Raw genomic sequence first — 18,087 nt, forward strand, 5'->3', positions numbered from 1 at the left:
AGCAGAGCTTTATTGGTGGAAGTTAATATCTACTAAAATCTAACAATCCCCTAAAAGAACTACTCACCCCTAAAAGAACTACTCAGAGAGCAACCAGACTCCCTTTCGGGGCCAGTCTTGCAGGAAGAGCACAATAGGTATGCTATCACATTAGTAAAACTTGCAGCAGCATCATGTCTTGGATGTGAAATTATTTCCGTGCCAAGAGTTGTTTTCAATTGATTTCTGAACTAGGCTGAAGCAGGGGCACCCATTCAGGAAAGCACTTAAATAGACAGTCAGACCTGAGTTAAGTCCCATTGACTTCACTGATCATGCTTAAGTGTTTTCTGGCCCAATTCAAAGCACATTCAAATGGGAAGAAAGGCTCTCTTTTACTTCAGCAGGTTTTAGATTAGGCTTTTTCTGCCATCAGATGGTCTTCAGCTACACTCTGTTGTTTTTTCTAGTCGAGGACAGAGGCAGGAGTGCTGTAGGGGTACACAAAATACGCAAAAGTGCATTTGGCCTCTGCTGCTTGTGATATTTGCAGCCACTTCTGTTTAATGCTTTTGGGAACGTACATCTGCAGGAGCTTATTTATACGCACAGCTAGGAACCAGCATGCTCACTGGCAGATGCTGAGAGATGTGGGAGTGGGTTTGTGCAAGGATACAGGCTTGCTTGCCAGTTTGGTCTCAAATGGCTGGGGTTCTCATCAATCACGTTGACATGGAGAAGCAGTGGTGGTCACGGATCTGCTCTGGGTGGTGGGGGAGATCAGTGCTCCCTGGTAGCGAGTGGAGACACCACACCACAGAAGGTCAAGCATCTGCCTTAGCCCTCTGGGTTGGTGTAGATGCTGTCTAGTGGCAAGGGGGAAAACAACCCCCCCAAACAACAAACCAACCCCCTTGGCTGCTCTGTCTTAATTTAGGATATTGTTCATCTAGAATCTGCTATTCCTGCTTGTCAGCAGGCAGAGTGACAGAATATGTGAAATTAATTTCCGAGGTGGGAAATTGCAAATAATTTATTTACAGCTGGGGCGGCTGTGGAGGAGGGAATACTGTACAGACGTATTTGGGTTTTCTTCATAAAATGTCAATGCTTAGCTCTTTCTGCTTCCTCTGAACATGTCCTATTAGTTGAGACAAGATCCTGCAGTCCCTACACCTATTAGGGAGATTGCATGCAGCAGAGCGAAGTTCTCTCACCGCTGTACAGCTCACCGGCAGCTCTCATTTACAGCACTGTGAGTCCTGCTGTGGACACTCAGGACTGCCATGTGTGTGCAGTGTGGCTCGTCGCAGCACCCCACAGCTCAGAAGAAGGCAGTAGTTGTGGTTGAGAGCTAGGGAGAGGGAGTTTGAGAGGACCGTGGGTGGGTTGTCATGATGGAGCAGATCTTTTACGTGGCAAGAGATGCAGCGTTCAGCGTGTGCCATTGACCTCTCTGTTTGTTTGTTAACAGGATACACACCCACTGGGATTTAAACATCTCCTTCCGAGAGACCTCTTGCAGGTACCATTTTGGGGCACCCTCTTTGTATGGTAGGCTAAGAGTTTATGATATGTTACTGGCATATGGATGCTGTTAGATGTAAATGAACATTTCTAACTGTCAGTGCTGTGGTTTTTTTTTCCTTCCTCCTTTGTTCCTCTTTCTCTCCTTACCACATGTCCTTTCTTTTGTTTTTATTTTGGGGAAAGTTGTTTGTGGGGGAAACAGTCTCTTTTATGTTGGAAGAGAGAATTGATTTGACTTGTAAAGAAAGCCCATTATTGGTTTTGATATGTTTACTCTGGTCCCTTTTTGGAAGAATGCAAGGTTGGGGTGGCCCAGATCTGCTTCCTGACATGAGAGACATGGGAGTCTGCATCTCATTTGCAAAAGCGATTCTTTGCACAAAAGGCTCATTGAAGGCCAAGCTGACTGATGCTCCTGCATTGCTCAGGAGTTGCAGTGTTGTGCTTAGCAAACTTGAAGCAGTGCTACCTTAAAAGGTGGGCCTGTGACTGCAAGTGGCAAGAATCACTGGATGACAGATGCTTTAGATAATATGGTGCCACTGAGACACCCTCGTCCTGCAAAAACTTATGCATGTAGGTGTTTGACTGCAGCGTTGGAAGTATGAAGTATTGGAGCCAATTGGGGTCTGCATTTTGCAATGTGAAGTATGAATGGGTTGAACTACAGGTGCAAAAGTGCAGTGCAAGAGTATTGACAAGTCACCTCAGGAAAAAGTTGACATTCAAAAAATGACAAAGCATAAATGAAAGAAATGACATAGAAGTCTGAACTGTGAGAAGAGAAAGATTGCCAAACCAGTCTGGTATATTGGTTTTAAAGTCTTCTTTCCTGCAGTAACAGATAGCCTAAGAAGGTGGAAATTCATAAATTGAAGATATCCAGTTACAAACATCAATATTCCTTTGTGACCTCTGGGTCAGTTGATACCCTGAGCACAGTGCATTTTCTTTATGTATTGCTAGTAGTCATAAACTTTAAAAATATACCTGCAGAAATTTGCCTCTGCACTAGAAAAAGAAAACTGGAATTTTGAAATTTCTCTTTTATACTCGATTGCCACATCTGAGTGAAATAGTTGAGGCTGGCAGGTGCTGCTTGTTTTCTAAAACAAGAAAAATTAATCTGCGCAGCTGTGAAACTTCTCGGGGAGCATAGAACAGAAGGAGGTAGACAGGGTGCAGAGCAGTCCAGAATCTGGTTCTGTATGTGCTTTGTACGGATGTGGATACTGTAGAAACCAGGATCTGGTCCACTGGATGTGTTTGCAAAGAGCAGTCCACTAATAACTTTTTTGTTTTGCTCAAAGTAGTTTCTGATGCTTTGTGTAAACTTCCTGTTCAGTTAGAGATTTAAAAACGGTAGGAAAATATTACTACTACTACTACTACTACTATTACTTGTGGAAGTGCCCACTGCACGCTAGACACTTCACAAACATTTAAGAAACGGTTCATACTCTGTAGAGATCAGATTGTCTGGACAAGGGTGTGCAAATAATTTAATCTGATGACTTTTCTGACAAGACTTAATGTGTATAAGACTCAGTGCAGCAAATGTAGTGTTTACTCAAGAGAACATTGTTTAAGAGCCTTAGAGAGACATACCTATCAGTACTGCGGCTGATGTGGGCATTTCTCTGTTAGATCTGCAAGCCTCAGAATGTTTTGCAAATGTAAGCATCAGTTACAGGAGCAGAGAGTATTAGAAATTAACTTCCGTCTCCATCACACGCCCTTCAAATGCAGTGCTAAGAAGTTGTGTCCCTGTTCTGTGTGCTTCCCCAAAAAACCTGTGGCACAAGAGTGCAAGTGGGCAGCAGAGAAGTGAAGGACAAATCGTCTCTGTCATTTTAACCCATTCACATACCCATTCCCTCCTTCCCCCAACCTGAGGACAGTTTGGACTGTTCTCTTGGCAACATTGGTGTGTGAAGGTCATAGCCTACACTGTGCACCTGGAGAGACAAGTCCATCTATATTTAATTGAGTACTGGAGTATGAATTAAGTCTTGGCATCCCCATGAGGCTCAGTGGAGGCAGTGGGGAGTGAAGGGTGGGAAATCTGTACTGATTCATACTCCGTTAGGGAAGGAGCAAGGGCAGAGGTATTCACTGGTATTGAAGTAAGCACAGACTTTGGCCCTGAAGCATAAAACCCCCTAATTCCTAAAATGTACAATGTTAAGAATAGAGAACCCCACCCTGATCAGTAAGCATCTAGAAGCCAGTGTAGAAGGCACATCTCACCCAGCACTCCTATAAAAAACAGCTGAAGTTTTTTGTATGGCAGCCTTTAGAATAAAATCCCTGGTTTGGTGCTATAAGCTTTTGGGATTCTAAAATACAAAAGAATGGATTCCTTCCAGGCAGACCCTTTCATGATAAATTTCAGCCTAGAGCAAAGTTTTATGGCTGAGTTATAAACTCCTAAAAGGCAGAGGTTTGTAATGGAAGTGCTGACATAAGCCTTAATTAAGAGCCATGTGAATAACGATTCTGCACAATGGCAACTAAGGGTGCAAACACCTTTGGAAGTTGAAATCCCTATCTTAAAAAACAATTCTGAACTTTCAATGCATAGAATAAAATAATGGTGTGATTTTTATGTCAACAAGTAGACTTTTTGGGCTTCCTCAGCTTAACTGTTTGTTCTCTTCAGTTTAGCTCTCTCCTGGCAGAAACATCAGTAGTTCCTCCTGGGAACAGAAGTTTTGCGTTTGCAGATTAAACGGTTAGTCCAACTATCAAAAACTGTGCCCATCCAGCTAGTTCAGAAGAAGACAACACGTGTTATGCTATGTGGCAAAGAAAGTCATTTGTGTGTTTATGTGTCGGTACAGAAAAAGGTTGTATGTATTTAAGTGACCTAAATTGCCACCCAGTTCTGTAAAACATCTGGCATATCTAAAATACATCACGGGGTGGCAAAAAGGTTTAGCTGACCTTTTGTCTCAGTGACCTGCATAATTCAGCACATGGGAGTTACACAGGTCATCCCAAGCCCATGCCAGGAAACCATTATGATGCACCACACCTGCATGAATACACACAGTCACACACATGCTATTTTAAATCAAGCAGGTCTGAGAACTGCCATCTTAATTTATCTGCCTCTTTGTCATAAGTTTGTCTTTGATCTTCCTTTCCAAGTTGTCAGAGGATACCTGGATTCTTTGGCTTTAGCCACCTTAGAATTGCTGTCTGCATTGCCCTGGATAAAAAGGCGTTTAATTGGGTACAAACCATTCCGTATGCAAAGAACCAAAAGCTCGAGATAGGGGAATTGTCCTGAAAGGGGAGATTAGGATCTCTCCTTGTCTTGCCAGGTGCTTTGCTCCCTTCCCTTTTAAGCTTTGAAGTTAATACAGGTTTAAGTTTTTGTTTACAGTTAGACTTCCTTTAAAATTGTCTTTTTCATTTTAAGGTAGAATTCCCTTGTATGGGCATATTGTTCCCGGAATAATTTGCTGAGATGTGTTAAAGTTGTTCAGTAAATGATGCACTTCTCCTTTTATTTCAAGACAAGCCTGTCAAATTTTGGAATAGTAAACACAAGGTTAAAGCCTGGTCTCCGCCACAAGATGCCTGCTCTCTGCTCCCATTGATTTCAGTGTGAGTCCCAGTTGCTCAGCACCACAGGCAGGATTACCTTTCTGAGGTTGAGGCATCTCATGAAAATAAATTGTGGAATAAAAAGGAGTTCCAGGGAGGAAAAGGATTTTCCTTCTATTTGTTGCCACTTGATGTCTTGAGGGAGCTGCAGGGAGGTGAGTGAGAAATAGATAAGAGGCCATGCATGTTAATACCATGCAGTGATGCAGCTCAGGATGGAATAAACATTTTGCCCACCTGAGAATTTCAAGACACTGTCAGTGCAATTAAGCCATCCCTGTTTCCAAGGAAATCAAGAGTTGTTTAGTGTTGCCCTTGTTAAAGATGGCCTGACTGGTAGGAAAGAAGATGGTATGTAATTTGGTTAAAGCTACATAAAAAGACGAGGAGCGTAGCAGAGAATTGAGCTAGGCATCTTAATGTTCAGCCACATGCTTTAGCTTTTGGCTGCATGGTAAGCAAACTCTGAAAGAATATCCGAGGCAGCATTTCTGTCTTTGAAGCCCTGCTCTGGTGCAGGCATAAAACAGTGACAAAGGAAAGAGGCAGGAGCATGCAAGAGAGTCTCTTCACTGCCGTATGAACAAAAAGCCACTTGAGGGGACACTCCAAGCTTACTGGGCCTGCCAGGGGATAATTTTCTCCAGGTACATGCCACATGAAGGCTGCATGAGGAGATGGAAGGAAAACAAAGGCATCATTTGCCCAGAGCAAATAAAATGCATTTAACAACCACAGTTTAAACAAAGATTACAGTGGTGTGTAACCAGTCTTTCTGGATGGGCCCGATCCACATTAGAATGTATTTTAGACAGACAGACATTTGGCCAAGAGCCTGTGTATCCGTGTGCATGTGTACGTGTATGTTTAAATCTGACTATAACATACTTAGTGGGCCTTTCCACCTTGATTTAACCCTAGCATAAACCCTTACGCAGCCAGAACTGAGTTTAAACAGCAGTGCTTACATTGGATTGTTACATATACATATTTGGTCTATGTGGCTGCACACTTTTTAGCAAACTGTATTTAAGGAGGAATGAAACAGGTTAGTCAAGAAGGAAGAGGACATTAAACAGATCAGGCCCAGTGGAAGAAGCAGATGACAAATACATGGAAAGTGGGACAGGAGAAGAAAAATAAAGGGAAATTCACTGATTTAGCTCATTCCTTTGGAAGATACACAGGGAGAGAAAAAGAAAACAGGAGAGGAGAATTGAAAAGTAGATGGTTCTGAACATGTCAAGGCTGATCCTGACTCAGCAGAAAGTATTGCTGTGTGATGCAGGTAACGTTATCAAGTGCCAGAGCATCCTGCTGCTCTTCTCTGTAAGGATTGATATAGGATGGCTTCTGGGCTGTCTATTTATTTATGTATGTATTTATTTTTCCTAGTAAGCTTTTGCCTTTTAATCTAGGAGACCTGAAGTAGGTACTAAAAGGTCACAAGAAGTTTTTAGCACCTGGAAGCTAGATGTGACCTCTTTACACCCTGCAGTCTTTAGCATCTGCTGCTAAAAGAGCTGGTATTTGTCAGATAAGCATCTTTAAGATACAGCAGGAAAATCAGACAGTGGCAGAGGGACAAGTGCCTTCAAATGGGGACCTGCCTTCAGCCTTCCATGTCAGTCACTGATTTCTGCCTCAACACCAACGGACAGCAGGGCTGAAGCAGTAGCCCCAATTGAAAAAGCTGATAGTGAGCTGAACTAAACAGAATGAGTCAGATTTTGCCCATCTGATTTAAGTCAGGGCAGAGGAGACTGGTGAGATACCAACTGTATGTAGACCTGCAGAGCTGTTTCCGTAACTCGTGATGACTTTGGAGGACAACTGTGAAGCTGACTCTTTGACTGTATGCTATAGAAAGCTTAAAAAGATTCCAGTGAAATATTGCAGAATGTGTTAACCATGACTTCTGGATTGGTATGGGGAGGACACTTATTTAACACGAGGCTGAATTTGGCCCTTCCAGATTATTTCTGTGGTGGCTTTGGGACGTAGACTGCTTAAGGAAATGTTTTAATCCTCATCTTGGCGGAATATACAAAGAGCTCTCACCTTTGTAACTGTGAAAGCTGTGAACCAGGACGTGGTTCCTGAAGGCAAAGCCAATAAATACAAGGAAGCTCTTGGCTAATGCCACTGTTGTTGGCAGCCAAGGCATGGCTACGTGGAGACAATACGTTGGAAGGAAAAGACTTTCCAGATGGGTGAACTCAGTTTGTTCATCGAACAGTGACATACCTGTTTGATTTTAGACAATAGTTGCCCAACAAGTAAATGGATGTGTTCTTTTGTTTAACTGGAAGAAGAGAAGTAAAGTAAATCCACATCAAATCCACACAGTTGATAGACATTAACAAGAACGTTCTGTGTCAGAATGCAGAATGCAGAGCATTTGGGAAGGTTCAACGAAGGAGCTAAGCCTCCAGTTCTTTAGAAAAAAATATGAGCAACCTTTGCTTTGCTTGTATTTGATCACCCCCAAAGCATCCATGTGAAGTTTGAAAGTGTAGATACTGAGATAAAATGGGAGGAGCTGGTACGTATGGGCCTGATGTCCCATCAGCTGCTTTTGGGGGACTTCAAATGGCAAGAGGACAGACTTCTGGCTCTATGCTATAGAGTATATGGTTTCCTTTTATTTGTGGATCTAAACCCCCCAAAAGACTGGTATTGGCAGGAAACAAAGTCATTCTTGACACCATCTTGCTGGAAGGTACTGATGACATTCAGTTCTAGAAGTTGCTTGTGTTCCTGGACTCCACAGAGGCTGCTGGCAGGACACTCCCCAAGGCCCATGTGAGTGGGAGAATTAAGCCTGAGATTTGCAAGGAGTCATGTAGAGCAGAGCTACCCGAGTAGCTTTTGCTTCTCCCTTTCCTGTAGGGATAAGGCCAAACCAGGCCTTATCTATGGCCTTGTTTGTGCAGATTCTGGAACGAACATACTTGTAGGGAAGAATGGATGAACAGGGAGGAGAAAACTAGTACCTGTCAGTTTGCTGAAAAGTATTTTTTCATCTGAAATAATTATTTCATTAGCAGTACTTTTTGCTCTTATATTCATTCCCGGGAAGCTTCATTTGCCTATAGGGATGGGTTAGGGAAAGGAGACCATTTATGTACTAGCAGGGATTCAGAGAAATGCTAAAGGTGAATAGGTAGCTGATAAACTAGTTTTAGCTTTCCTTTTAAAGCTAGAAGAATACAATTATATTTCAAATAAGGTAGGTGAGAAAGGCTGTTGGATACCTACAAGGCAAGAGGGAATGTTTAATCAAGAGTAATGCTCTTCATATTTATCTGCAGTATGTTGTCATCTCTTTAGTGTATCTGTTGTGGGAGGAGGGGTATAATGGACCTTTTGTAGGGCAACTGAAAGGATTCTGGATACACCAAGCATGTGAAGGCACCTTAAGCCTTCACATGGTGTATTGCTGAGATATACGTAAGCTTGGCTGCAGCTTTTGGGGAGCATTCTTGATATATTTCAGCTGCTTACAGCAATCGAAAAGAGAATCATATCCTTCTGCTTTTGATTGTGTGTTGGATCAAAACTTCAAGGGCATGTTTCCAGAACAGGAGGTTTTCTGACCTCCCTCTTCACACCCTACTGTGAAATTGAAAGGATTCAAATAGAAGTCTGTCTTGTCCTTTAATACATTGGGTTCGTGAGTGATTCCTGCAGATCACCAGTTCCCACTGTTCATTGTCTACACTTACACCCTATCACCCATTTAAAATTGCTCATCTGAGTATTTTAATATTTCATCAGTTCAAAGCAGGCAGCTTAATGAATTGAGAAAATGAGGAGAATTTGGGATATTTAAAGAGACCTTATATCCATTAGGCACACCAGCTGTGTGTCAGTGACACATTCTTTTTATTGGCTGAGCAAACCATTTCTATTTGTCTGTTACTGAGGAACATTGGAATGCAGCATCTGGACAAGTCCAAAACTTTCAGGGAATGCTCACCATGTCAGCAGGACAAGCCCATTGATTTTGGTGCAAATCAGACGTGCCCAAAAACCTGTCAGGAGAAAAATCAGGACCTCCAGGCTGCCTGGTGCTGCAGGAAGAGGAATCATTTGGCCCTTCCCTGCACTTGCATGCATGGAATCATAGAATCATAGAATTGTTTAGGTTGGAAAAGACCTTTAAGATCATCAAGTCCAACCGTTAACCTAGCACTGCCAAGTCTACCACTACACCATGTCCCTAAGCACCACATCTACAGGTCTTTTAAATACCTCCAGGGATGGCGACTCAACCCCTTCCCTGGGCAGCCTGTCCCAATGCTTGATAACCCTTTCCGTGAAGTAAAATTTCCTAATATCCAGTCTAAACCTCCCCTGGCGCTACTTGAGGCCATTTCCTCTCGTCCTATCACTTGTGACCTGGGAGAAGAGACCGACCCCACCTCTCTCCAGCCTCCTTTCAGGCAGTTGTAGAGAGCGATGAGGTCTCCCCTCTTAGCTCCTTTTCTCCAGGCTGAACAACCCCAGGTTCCTCAGCCGCTCCCCATCAGCCTTGTGCTCCAGACCCTTCCCCAGCTCCGTTGCCCTTCTCTGGACACGCTCCAGCCCCTCAAGGTCTCTCTTGTAGCGAGGGGCCCAAAACCGAACACAGGATTCAAGGTGCGGCCTCACCAGTGCTGAGTACAGGGGCACGATCACTTCCCTACTCCTGCTGGCCATGCTATTTTTGATACAAGCCAGGATGCCATTGGCTTTCTTGGCCAGCTGGGCACACTGCTGGCTCATATTCAGCTGGCTGTCAGCCAACACCCCCAGGTCCTTTTCTGCTGGGCAGCTTTCCAGCCACTCTTCCCCAAGCCTGTAGCGTTGCATGGGGTTGTTGTGACCCAAGTGCAGGACCCGGCACTGAGCCTTGTTGAACCTCGTACAATTGGCCCCAGCCCATCGATCCAGCCTGTCCAGGTCCTTCTGTAGAGCCTTCCTGCCCTCATGCAGCAGGAGCAGCTGCTTAGCTTAGAGCGAGAGGCTGGGTGTGATTTGGATTCTGACAAGTAACACAGTTTCAGAAGTATCTTTAAAGGGATGAGTTTGGAGATCCAGCATGGGAGACGTAGGAACTTGAGGAAATTTGGGGTAAGCAGGGATGATTAGGTTGGTGTTAATGACAACTGGCGAACTAAAAGAAGGGTTTATAAATTTGCATGGGAACACACTAAGCCCCTGGGAAATGATAGAAAGGAAAACGAAGAGCCACTGAAGCTCTAGGATGAGGGAGGGATCCAATGTGAGCTGCAGGGGTTCATGAAGCAAGGAGTATTGGAGGTTGACTCACAAGGTCTGTGTAGTGAGGAGGCAGGGGAAGAGCAGAATGGAGACAATTTTAGGTATTCATGCACATGCACATATTGCACTTGACTCACAAAAGGGGTTGTCACAAGTATGTGACACCCTGCCCTCCAACTGCACTTCTGCTTGCCATGGTTGCCTTCCTTATTCTCTTAGTGAAACTTTTTTTATTAGTGGCCAAGGTGAGCTGTCGCCTGTGCTCAGGGAGGGGGTGATCAATAGCATGGGCTTGATGGATGTTCAGAGGAAAAATGTACAGACACTTGCAGTGGTTGTGGCAGATGAGCCAATGAAGATGGACCATTGCGGAAAATCCTTCTGAACTCTGGTGTATTTGTGTTGGGTTGGTGCCCCACAAGTGTGTGCATAGAAGGCAGAAGTCAAAGATGTTTTCAAGGTACTAGTCATGTGTGTACTTGGATGCACATCTGCACTAAGAAAAAATGGCAGGTGGGAGAAAAGAGGCTTGTAGCTAACCTTCAGGCTTCTTGCCAACTTGGGGACTGGGTTCCATGTCCTTATGAGAGGAAAGTAGCACAAGACCTTCAGGTTTCCTGCCTCAGAAGAGAGCTGGGAGCTGTAAGCCAGTAAGACTGGCAGAAAGAGCAGGAGACTGCTATGAACAGCAACGCAAGCATCATACGGGGATGGTGCTTCCCAGGTGCTGCACCTTGCCAGTGGTAGTCTTGCACAGTGCTTACACCATGCTTTTGTAATCCCTATGCTTTTTACAAGTCTGGGTGAGGTGTCTCATCTGGAGGGCTGGTGTATCCTGCTGGTGATGGAGGAGTAGTAAAGCGACTGACTGTGCTGAAGGTTTTCCCTGCCTTGTTTGGATTCAGGCTCTCATTATTTCTAATGCTTTGTGCCCTTCTCCTTTTCTCAGAAGTCACTGTGCTCCTTTATCCTGCTGCACAGTAAGCTTTTTGTCTCCAAGATTACAACTGTGGTGGAAATGCAGGATTCAAGATGTGTTAGGCCTGTCTGATAGTTTTTCAAACTCAAAAGCCCTATCTGCATTACTGCGGACAGGAGGGGAAATCTGAGGCTAAAATGTCTAGCATGTGCACGCCCCTTGCCAAATGCTTTTGTGGCACCTTAGCGGATGGGCGCATGTCAAAACGGACTATCAGAATAAGGTGCCAGTAATGATGGACTGGGTTTGCGCTTCATCTCAATGCTTTATCTCTTCCCCATCTCTAGTCCAGCATGAATGTGGTGTAGTTCCATCTTATTTTTATTTACGGGCTTGCAGAGAGCCGAATGACAAAGCAGGATTACAATAAAAACATCTTTATACTTCTTTCCACCTAATTTTGGAGTTGCCAGCTCTACGGATCATTTTTATGAACTGTCATGAGCATTAATGAAATTTTATGACCATTTTACTTGGGACATTGCAGGATGATTTTTTTTTCAGGATAAGTCTGCAGGGAGAATTAGGGCTGTATTGCCCATGATTGGGGTTGGGATTTTCAGGCCTCTCGGCTCCCTCCAGTTGGTAAAACTTCTTTACCCCTCCCTCTTTCCTCTTTTCCCTTCCCTCACCTTTCCCCTTTCTTTCCCTTTTTGCCTGTGTCTGACGGGTGACATCTCATCAGAAGGTGGAGATACCTGAGAGGCAGAAGTGGGGTGCTGGTAAATTGTTGTCTGCCAAGGTCTATCAAGACTGGTGTCTAAGAAGGACAGAGAGTGACTAAGAGGGATTTTTTATCAATGATGAAGTTTTAAAAGGCAACCGAAAGACTGAGCAATAAAAATATAACCAAGGCGGCCAAGGAATGAGAGGCAACTGTGCCCTGAGCTTTGCCTGCCGGAAATCATGCTTCTGTCTTCTGTCTAGAGCGGGGTACAGCTCACTCCTGTAGCAGTGGAGGTAGGTGGGAGTCTTTCCATTAGCTTCAGCAGGCCCAAGCTGGATTCCTGAAGGACAGGGCCAGTTTGCACTTGGTTGAGCGTGTGAAAGTGCTGTTGAACACATTGCTGGCTACAGGTGTCAGTCGCCAGGTAGATGTGCGGTCTAGGTTTTTGCAGCAAATAGAGAAGTTAGAGATGAACTCAGGAAATAAGGAGAGGGAGCCAGAAAGTGCATCACGAGGTACGTTGCCTCCCAGAAGTCTGCCACGTTGCAATTCATGAAGTGGCAGGTCAGAGGCACCTCCAGCTTATGCCAGAGAGGTCCTGGAGTGTGAGGAGTGGGATGGGGAGAGGCAGTAAGGCACAGAGAGGTCTGGAGGAAGGAGGCAGCCCCTCTGCTCCTCAGAGCTGCACATCCATATGCTCGCTTGCATCCAGCTTCTTTGCCTGGGGCTTATCTGCCTACCTCTGATGGAAAAGTGACACAGCCTGTCAGCGGGTCATGCTGCCTATTGTTTAACAGTGAAACAAACTCTGCTGCTCCCCCTCGCACCCCCCGGCCCATCCACTTCTTTATTAGTCACCTGATCAGAGCCTTCAAATCCTTGACCCAAATCCTCCTGTGCCCAGCTTTAGGTCTTATCCTGCTCTGGCTGTTCTGTCCACCGTCGACCTGAGAGGAAAGGTATTGGCTGTGCGTTGTGCGATTAGGGAGATGTTGCTGGATGTTTTGAGCTGTGTGCAAGGTGATAAGCAGGAGTGAGGGAGGAGGGGAAGAGCCCTTGATCAGTCTGAGCTGCGAGCTTTCCCTGATCCACATCCCTTCTCTGTTTCTGCTGACTCAGTGACCCTAGTTTTACTGCCTGGGATTGTCAGAGACAGTGACCTTGCCTGTCTGCTCAAGGACCTCTGGCACTCAAAGGCCATGCCAGGGCAAACCGAGACATGCTGAGGAGAAAGTTATTTTGCAGAATTTCTTATCCCAAGATGACTCTCAGCTCTGCCGGACTGGAAGATGGTTAATCCTGCAGTGATTTGGCCAGGCAGTCAGAGCGGTCATCTTGTGAAATGTGCTTTTTTTCATCTGGGTAGGATGGTTTACATACTAGTAAGGAAGAAGCTGAGAGGATTCATCAGCTCTTGGGAATAAATAGATTATTTTACTCCCAGAGCACTCGATTCAGTGTGGTGGGGGTTCTGAGATGGAGGGTCTCTGTTTGCTTCCTGGTGGGCAGAGACACAGGTCACACATTTTTTTCACTCTGAGCTTCCACTATTAGCTGGGAGTACGATAGGGTGATTTTCTGACAGGTTCTGTGCAGGTCAGACGAGGTAGATATAACAGTCCCTTCTGGGGCTTAAAATCAATGAATCTGTGATTAAATGGCCCACAGAGGCTGGACATTGCAGGTTAAGGGAAAAGGAGTGATATTGGTGGCATTTTATGTGGGAGCTGCGGTCAGGTATTTCTCTTGCGGCAGCACAATGGCCAGCAGTCCCCAGGTCATGTCTGTCTTCCTAGGTCCTTTTAACAAGCCCCAGATTTACCTGCGCATAGCAGGGAGACAGAAGGTGGATTTTTTCAAGGGCTGGGCTGGAGTGCATGTGTTTCTTTGGAAATCGGTTATTAGTTTTGTTTTGGGTTTAAAAAAATGCTAACTAAAAAATACGAGAGCCTTTGAGTTGTTATTTTACACCAGTCCTGACATTACATAGTTGTGCTGTTACATAAGGCTGTTTCTCAGAGCTATAATGATGCAACAGTATTTATAGACCAATCTGGGTTTTCCTTTTAATGGCTTCCATAAAAAGCTCATTATTCCCTTCACACAGTCACTGACTGATTTACATGCTTGTCCTGTCCCTGGGCGTATGCTCCAGTTTGGGTAGCCCTGAGCGACACACTCACACTGTCTGCTTATTGCTAAATGACTCTGACAACAGTCTGGCTGTGACACGGGTCTGATCCTTACACCAGAAGCTTGTCTTTTGGGGAGATGGTGAGGAGAGGGGAGAGGAGGTCGACAGAGAAGGAGAAATCACTGGCGTTTCTGCAGGTTCTGGCAATATTGTCATCTCCCTGGAGCTGCAAACTGTCTCTCATTCCTGGCATATCGACCTGGCCAGGCAAGGGACGTGGCCTGGCTAGAAGGGGTGCATATGGTATATCGAAAGAAGTCACTGCAGAGTAAACAGAGTCTGTGAATCTGTTACCTGAGCCAGGGGTACCACTGAAATCTGCTCTTCAACCAGACTTGCATCAGGTCAGGCTGAGAATGGGGAAGGAAACGAAACCCCATGTGTGTTCCTCAGAGTGACACAGGAGGGTTTGTGTGGAGGATGCATGGGCACACACCTGCGCTGATCTCCACTCTCCCTGGCTGAATCGATGTCCGTGCGTCTTTCCCCCTGCAAGCCCTGACATTCCTCCTTTTGCATATTGGATTTTTTTTTCTTTATTGTAGGGAGGGGCAGAGGGTCGGGACAGCTTTATGGCAACTGTATTGATCAGTAAAATTTAATATAATCCTTGCACTTACTGTGTGATCGTTAAGGGGATGGAGAGCCGGTGAAACATATTTAAAAAGAAATATTTTTCAGTTTTATTTCCTCCCATACTACTTTTCTGAGTCTCTCTTCTCTTCCAAACCTGGCATCAATCTCCTACTTGGCATCCCTTCAAAGACAGTCATACATTTTTGACTGGGTTTTTACAGTTTGCCTTTGATTTGATTAAGTATTAGGAAGAGACTTATCCAGTCTGGTCCAGTGCTAGATTCATTCACCATTTCCTCAGCTAACTGTCTTGCAGTTTCTGTATCTATGCAATTTTGTGTCTACTGAGAATATCACTCCCTCTTTTTTTATCTCGGATATATCTGGAACTCCTATTGCTGAAGTACCAGGTTGCCTCTTGGTGTCTAATGCCTCCCACTCGCACAGTGCCCCTGTGCATCGCCATGTGTACGGAGAACAGCAGCACAAAGTGGTTAACTGACATGCCAGCAAAGTCTGGGCAGGAAATTGGAGCAGAAAAATGACAGCTTGAGTTTCAAACTTGTGCTGAATATCCTAACCACTGGAGCAGCCTTTTTTGGGCACTGCCAAGTGGTGCTGCACCGCAGGTGAAATACCTCCTCTGCAGAGTGACCTGCACTTTTTGTGCCTGATACCAAGCACTGAAAGGTTACTGTATGTGATCTTGCAGCTCAGAGCACGGGCAGAGCAAACCCTGTCTGCCAGCAGGACGGACAATCTCGAAGAGGCACACAGGGCTCATTCTGGCTCACCCTGTGAGGAGGATGGGGCATGACATTTGTAGTGAGGTTACTGTTACTCTTGCCTCCTTATTTTGGAGAGGGCTGCAGCAAACAGGGAGGCAGGCATTATTGAAAATTATTTAAATTTTGACCAAATTTTCTCCTTCCCCTCTCCCTCCCTCTCTTTGCAATCACTCTTTGCAGTCACTTTGAGCAGCGTGTTGCGAGAACCACCAGACCCTGCGGGCGCCTGGCTGCCTCTGCTAGATGCAGAGACTCTGACACTGATTTATATTTTGGTTAATTGTCTCCATCCATTAGTCTCCTCATCCTTCTCTTTGTTAAAGATGCAGTTGCTGCTAATGTCGGTAAATGAAACACATTTAAAAGGCATCGCTCCCAGTCTGAGTCCTGCTTGGGTTAACAGTCACTGGAAGCTGCCACCTCCCGAGGGTCTCAAGGGTGGTATGTCTCCACGCAGGTGCCCTACAAGGACAGGGCAGCCCAGGCATTTGTCAGCACCTCTCTGCTTACCCTCACTCCAGGGGCCAAGAGCCAAAGGGGCCAGGAGACCAAAGTGTCTGCCCCATTTGCCTAGTCCCCTCTGCAAGTCACTCCATGCTGAATGTGCTGGCGGGGCTGGCTCCAGAACCAGGCTGGGAAGATAGCTTTCAGCAGAGGTAAGGGACTAGTTTGCTGGGACCACTTGAGATTGAGGAGAGGTGACTAGAGTGAGGGTCCAAATGCTGGTCAGGGGGGAGGCCCAGGGGACAAGACAGGACCAGAAGGGGTCTTAGAGCAATAGCTGCTGGCTTCAAACGTTGCCAGTCGGAGGCTTACAGTGCAGATGTTACTCAAAAAACGATTATTGTTCCCAGAAGTCAGTCACACAGGATTGCTGCATGTCTGGTTACCACAGCCTCCCTGAAAGGGCTTGCTCCTAATTCATTTATACATCCCAAGGGATGGCCACACTTAGCAAATCTGACAGTTCAGTGGCAGTCCCTATGATAGACTTCTCCTTCCTTGAGCACAGGTTGGGGCTCATTAGCTAGACTAGATGGTGTTGCTCACACAATGTGTGCCAGAAATGATAGTACTGCTGGTTTAGCTGTTGTCCTGCAGGTGCTTCTCTGCGGACTCCACAGATGAGTCAGTGGATTACTGTGGCGTCTTGTCCCAAACAGACACCTCCTGTCTGGGTGACGTTTCCACCAGTTGTTGATGTGGCTGTCTCTCCCTTTGAGTGCCTTTTCCTGTAAGCAGTGCAGCTATCGAATGACCACTGGTGGACCATTATACTGCCATTACAGAAAGTCTCGTCAGAACAACCAGCTTTGGGGGAGACAGAGGACCAGCGAGTTCCATTAAACATAGACAGTGCAGCAATCAAAGCATTCATAGAGAACATTAGCAATGTTTTTTTTTTCCTCCAGTGGTAATTTTTGCAGTCATTAGTTATTAGTACATCTCGTTGCTGCTTTGCAGAGCGGGCTCCTTATATCAGAGCATTGGGATGTGACAGGGAATTTTAGACTATCAGCTCTGATCTGTATCTGAGCTGCACAGTTAATCCATGTTGTCCTGACTATGCTCCCAGAGTCCAATGTTCATTGGGTTCAGGTATGAAGTTTTAGGATGAGAAAGACTTCTTTTGTTGTTTCCCAGACCTAGCGTGGAACCTGTGGCATATACCTCCTACGCTGTGCTCCCCGGCAGTTTTCTTTTGTTGCCAGTGTAAGACGTCAAGTGTACAGTGTTTTCAGAAACACCCTCCAAGGTCAGGTGGCCATTTTGTTAGAGAGCAGCTTTCATTTCATACTACATCCAGTTAAAGGAGCCATTTGGACTTGGCCTTTAAAGTTTTGTGGTCGCTGCTTGCAGCATGTGTGGCCTGAGTTGTGGTACACTGGCGAGCTGCTCAGTTGCCTGTGGCTTAGACAAAACCCTTATCACAGCTTTCCTGCATTCCTGGTAAATGGATCTGTTGCTCCTGTGCCCTCTCTTCATTAGGATTTGAACATTGCCCAAGCCATAATAATATCCAGCCACTTCTCCGACTGTTGCTTTTGGCAGCAAGACAGAGCCTAGTGGCAGAATGGGAATCCTGTTGGATGGAAAGCAGCTTGCAAAAGCCTAGGACATTCTTTTCAGTGGATAAATGGGCAAGGCAAAGGCAGGATAGATACATGGCATGTTTGGTGGGATGGTTACTTCTCCGATGCTACGTGGAGCACAACAATAAACAAGAACTTACACATCACCGCTGCCAGCTTTACTCCTTGTTGAAGTGTCTTCCTTATGAGGCCAGGTTCATTACAAGGTCTGTGCCACTTGCAGCTGTTCTCAAAGCTACAGAGTTGGCCTTGAGGGAAGTCTACAGTGCTGTTAGGTAGCTGCTGCCTTTCCCTTATTTCTTAGTAGGAGGGATGTCTTGTGGGGATGGGATCTCACTCCTTCATCAGCCATCATCACACACTTCTTTGCCACATGGGATCCTCATCTTTTTTTAACA

The 18,087-nt window shown here is 45.4% G+C and overlaps 1 protein-coding gene across 17 annotated transcripts in view; it reads left to right on the forward strand.

Moving 5' to 3' along the window:
- The window catches only part of SAMD11 (sterile alpha motif domain containing 11), a 192,805-nt gene that overhangs the window by 113,305 nt on the left and 61,413 nt on the right, over positions 1-18,087 (forward strand). For 16 of the 17 annotated variants that reach the window (XM_072883832.1, XM_072883831.1, XM_072883829.1 and 13 more), the window contains one exon: positions 1,454-1,504. The exons of the other annotated variant lie outside the window; for it this stretch is intronic. In XM_072883832.1, coding sequence (XP_072739933.1) covers positions 1,454-1,504 — 51 coding nt within the window. The remainder of the gene's footprint in view (positions 1-1,453; positions 1,505-18,087) is intronic. 17 annotated transcript variants of the gene reach the window in all.

Source organism: Ciconia boyciana, chromosome 19, assembly GCF_034638445.1.
Source record: "Ciconia boyciana chromosome 19, ASM3463844v1, whole genome shotgun sequence".
NCBI lineage: Eukaryota > Metazoa > Chordata > Aves > Ciconiiformes > Ciconiidae > Ciconia > Ciconia boyciana.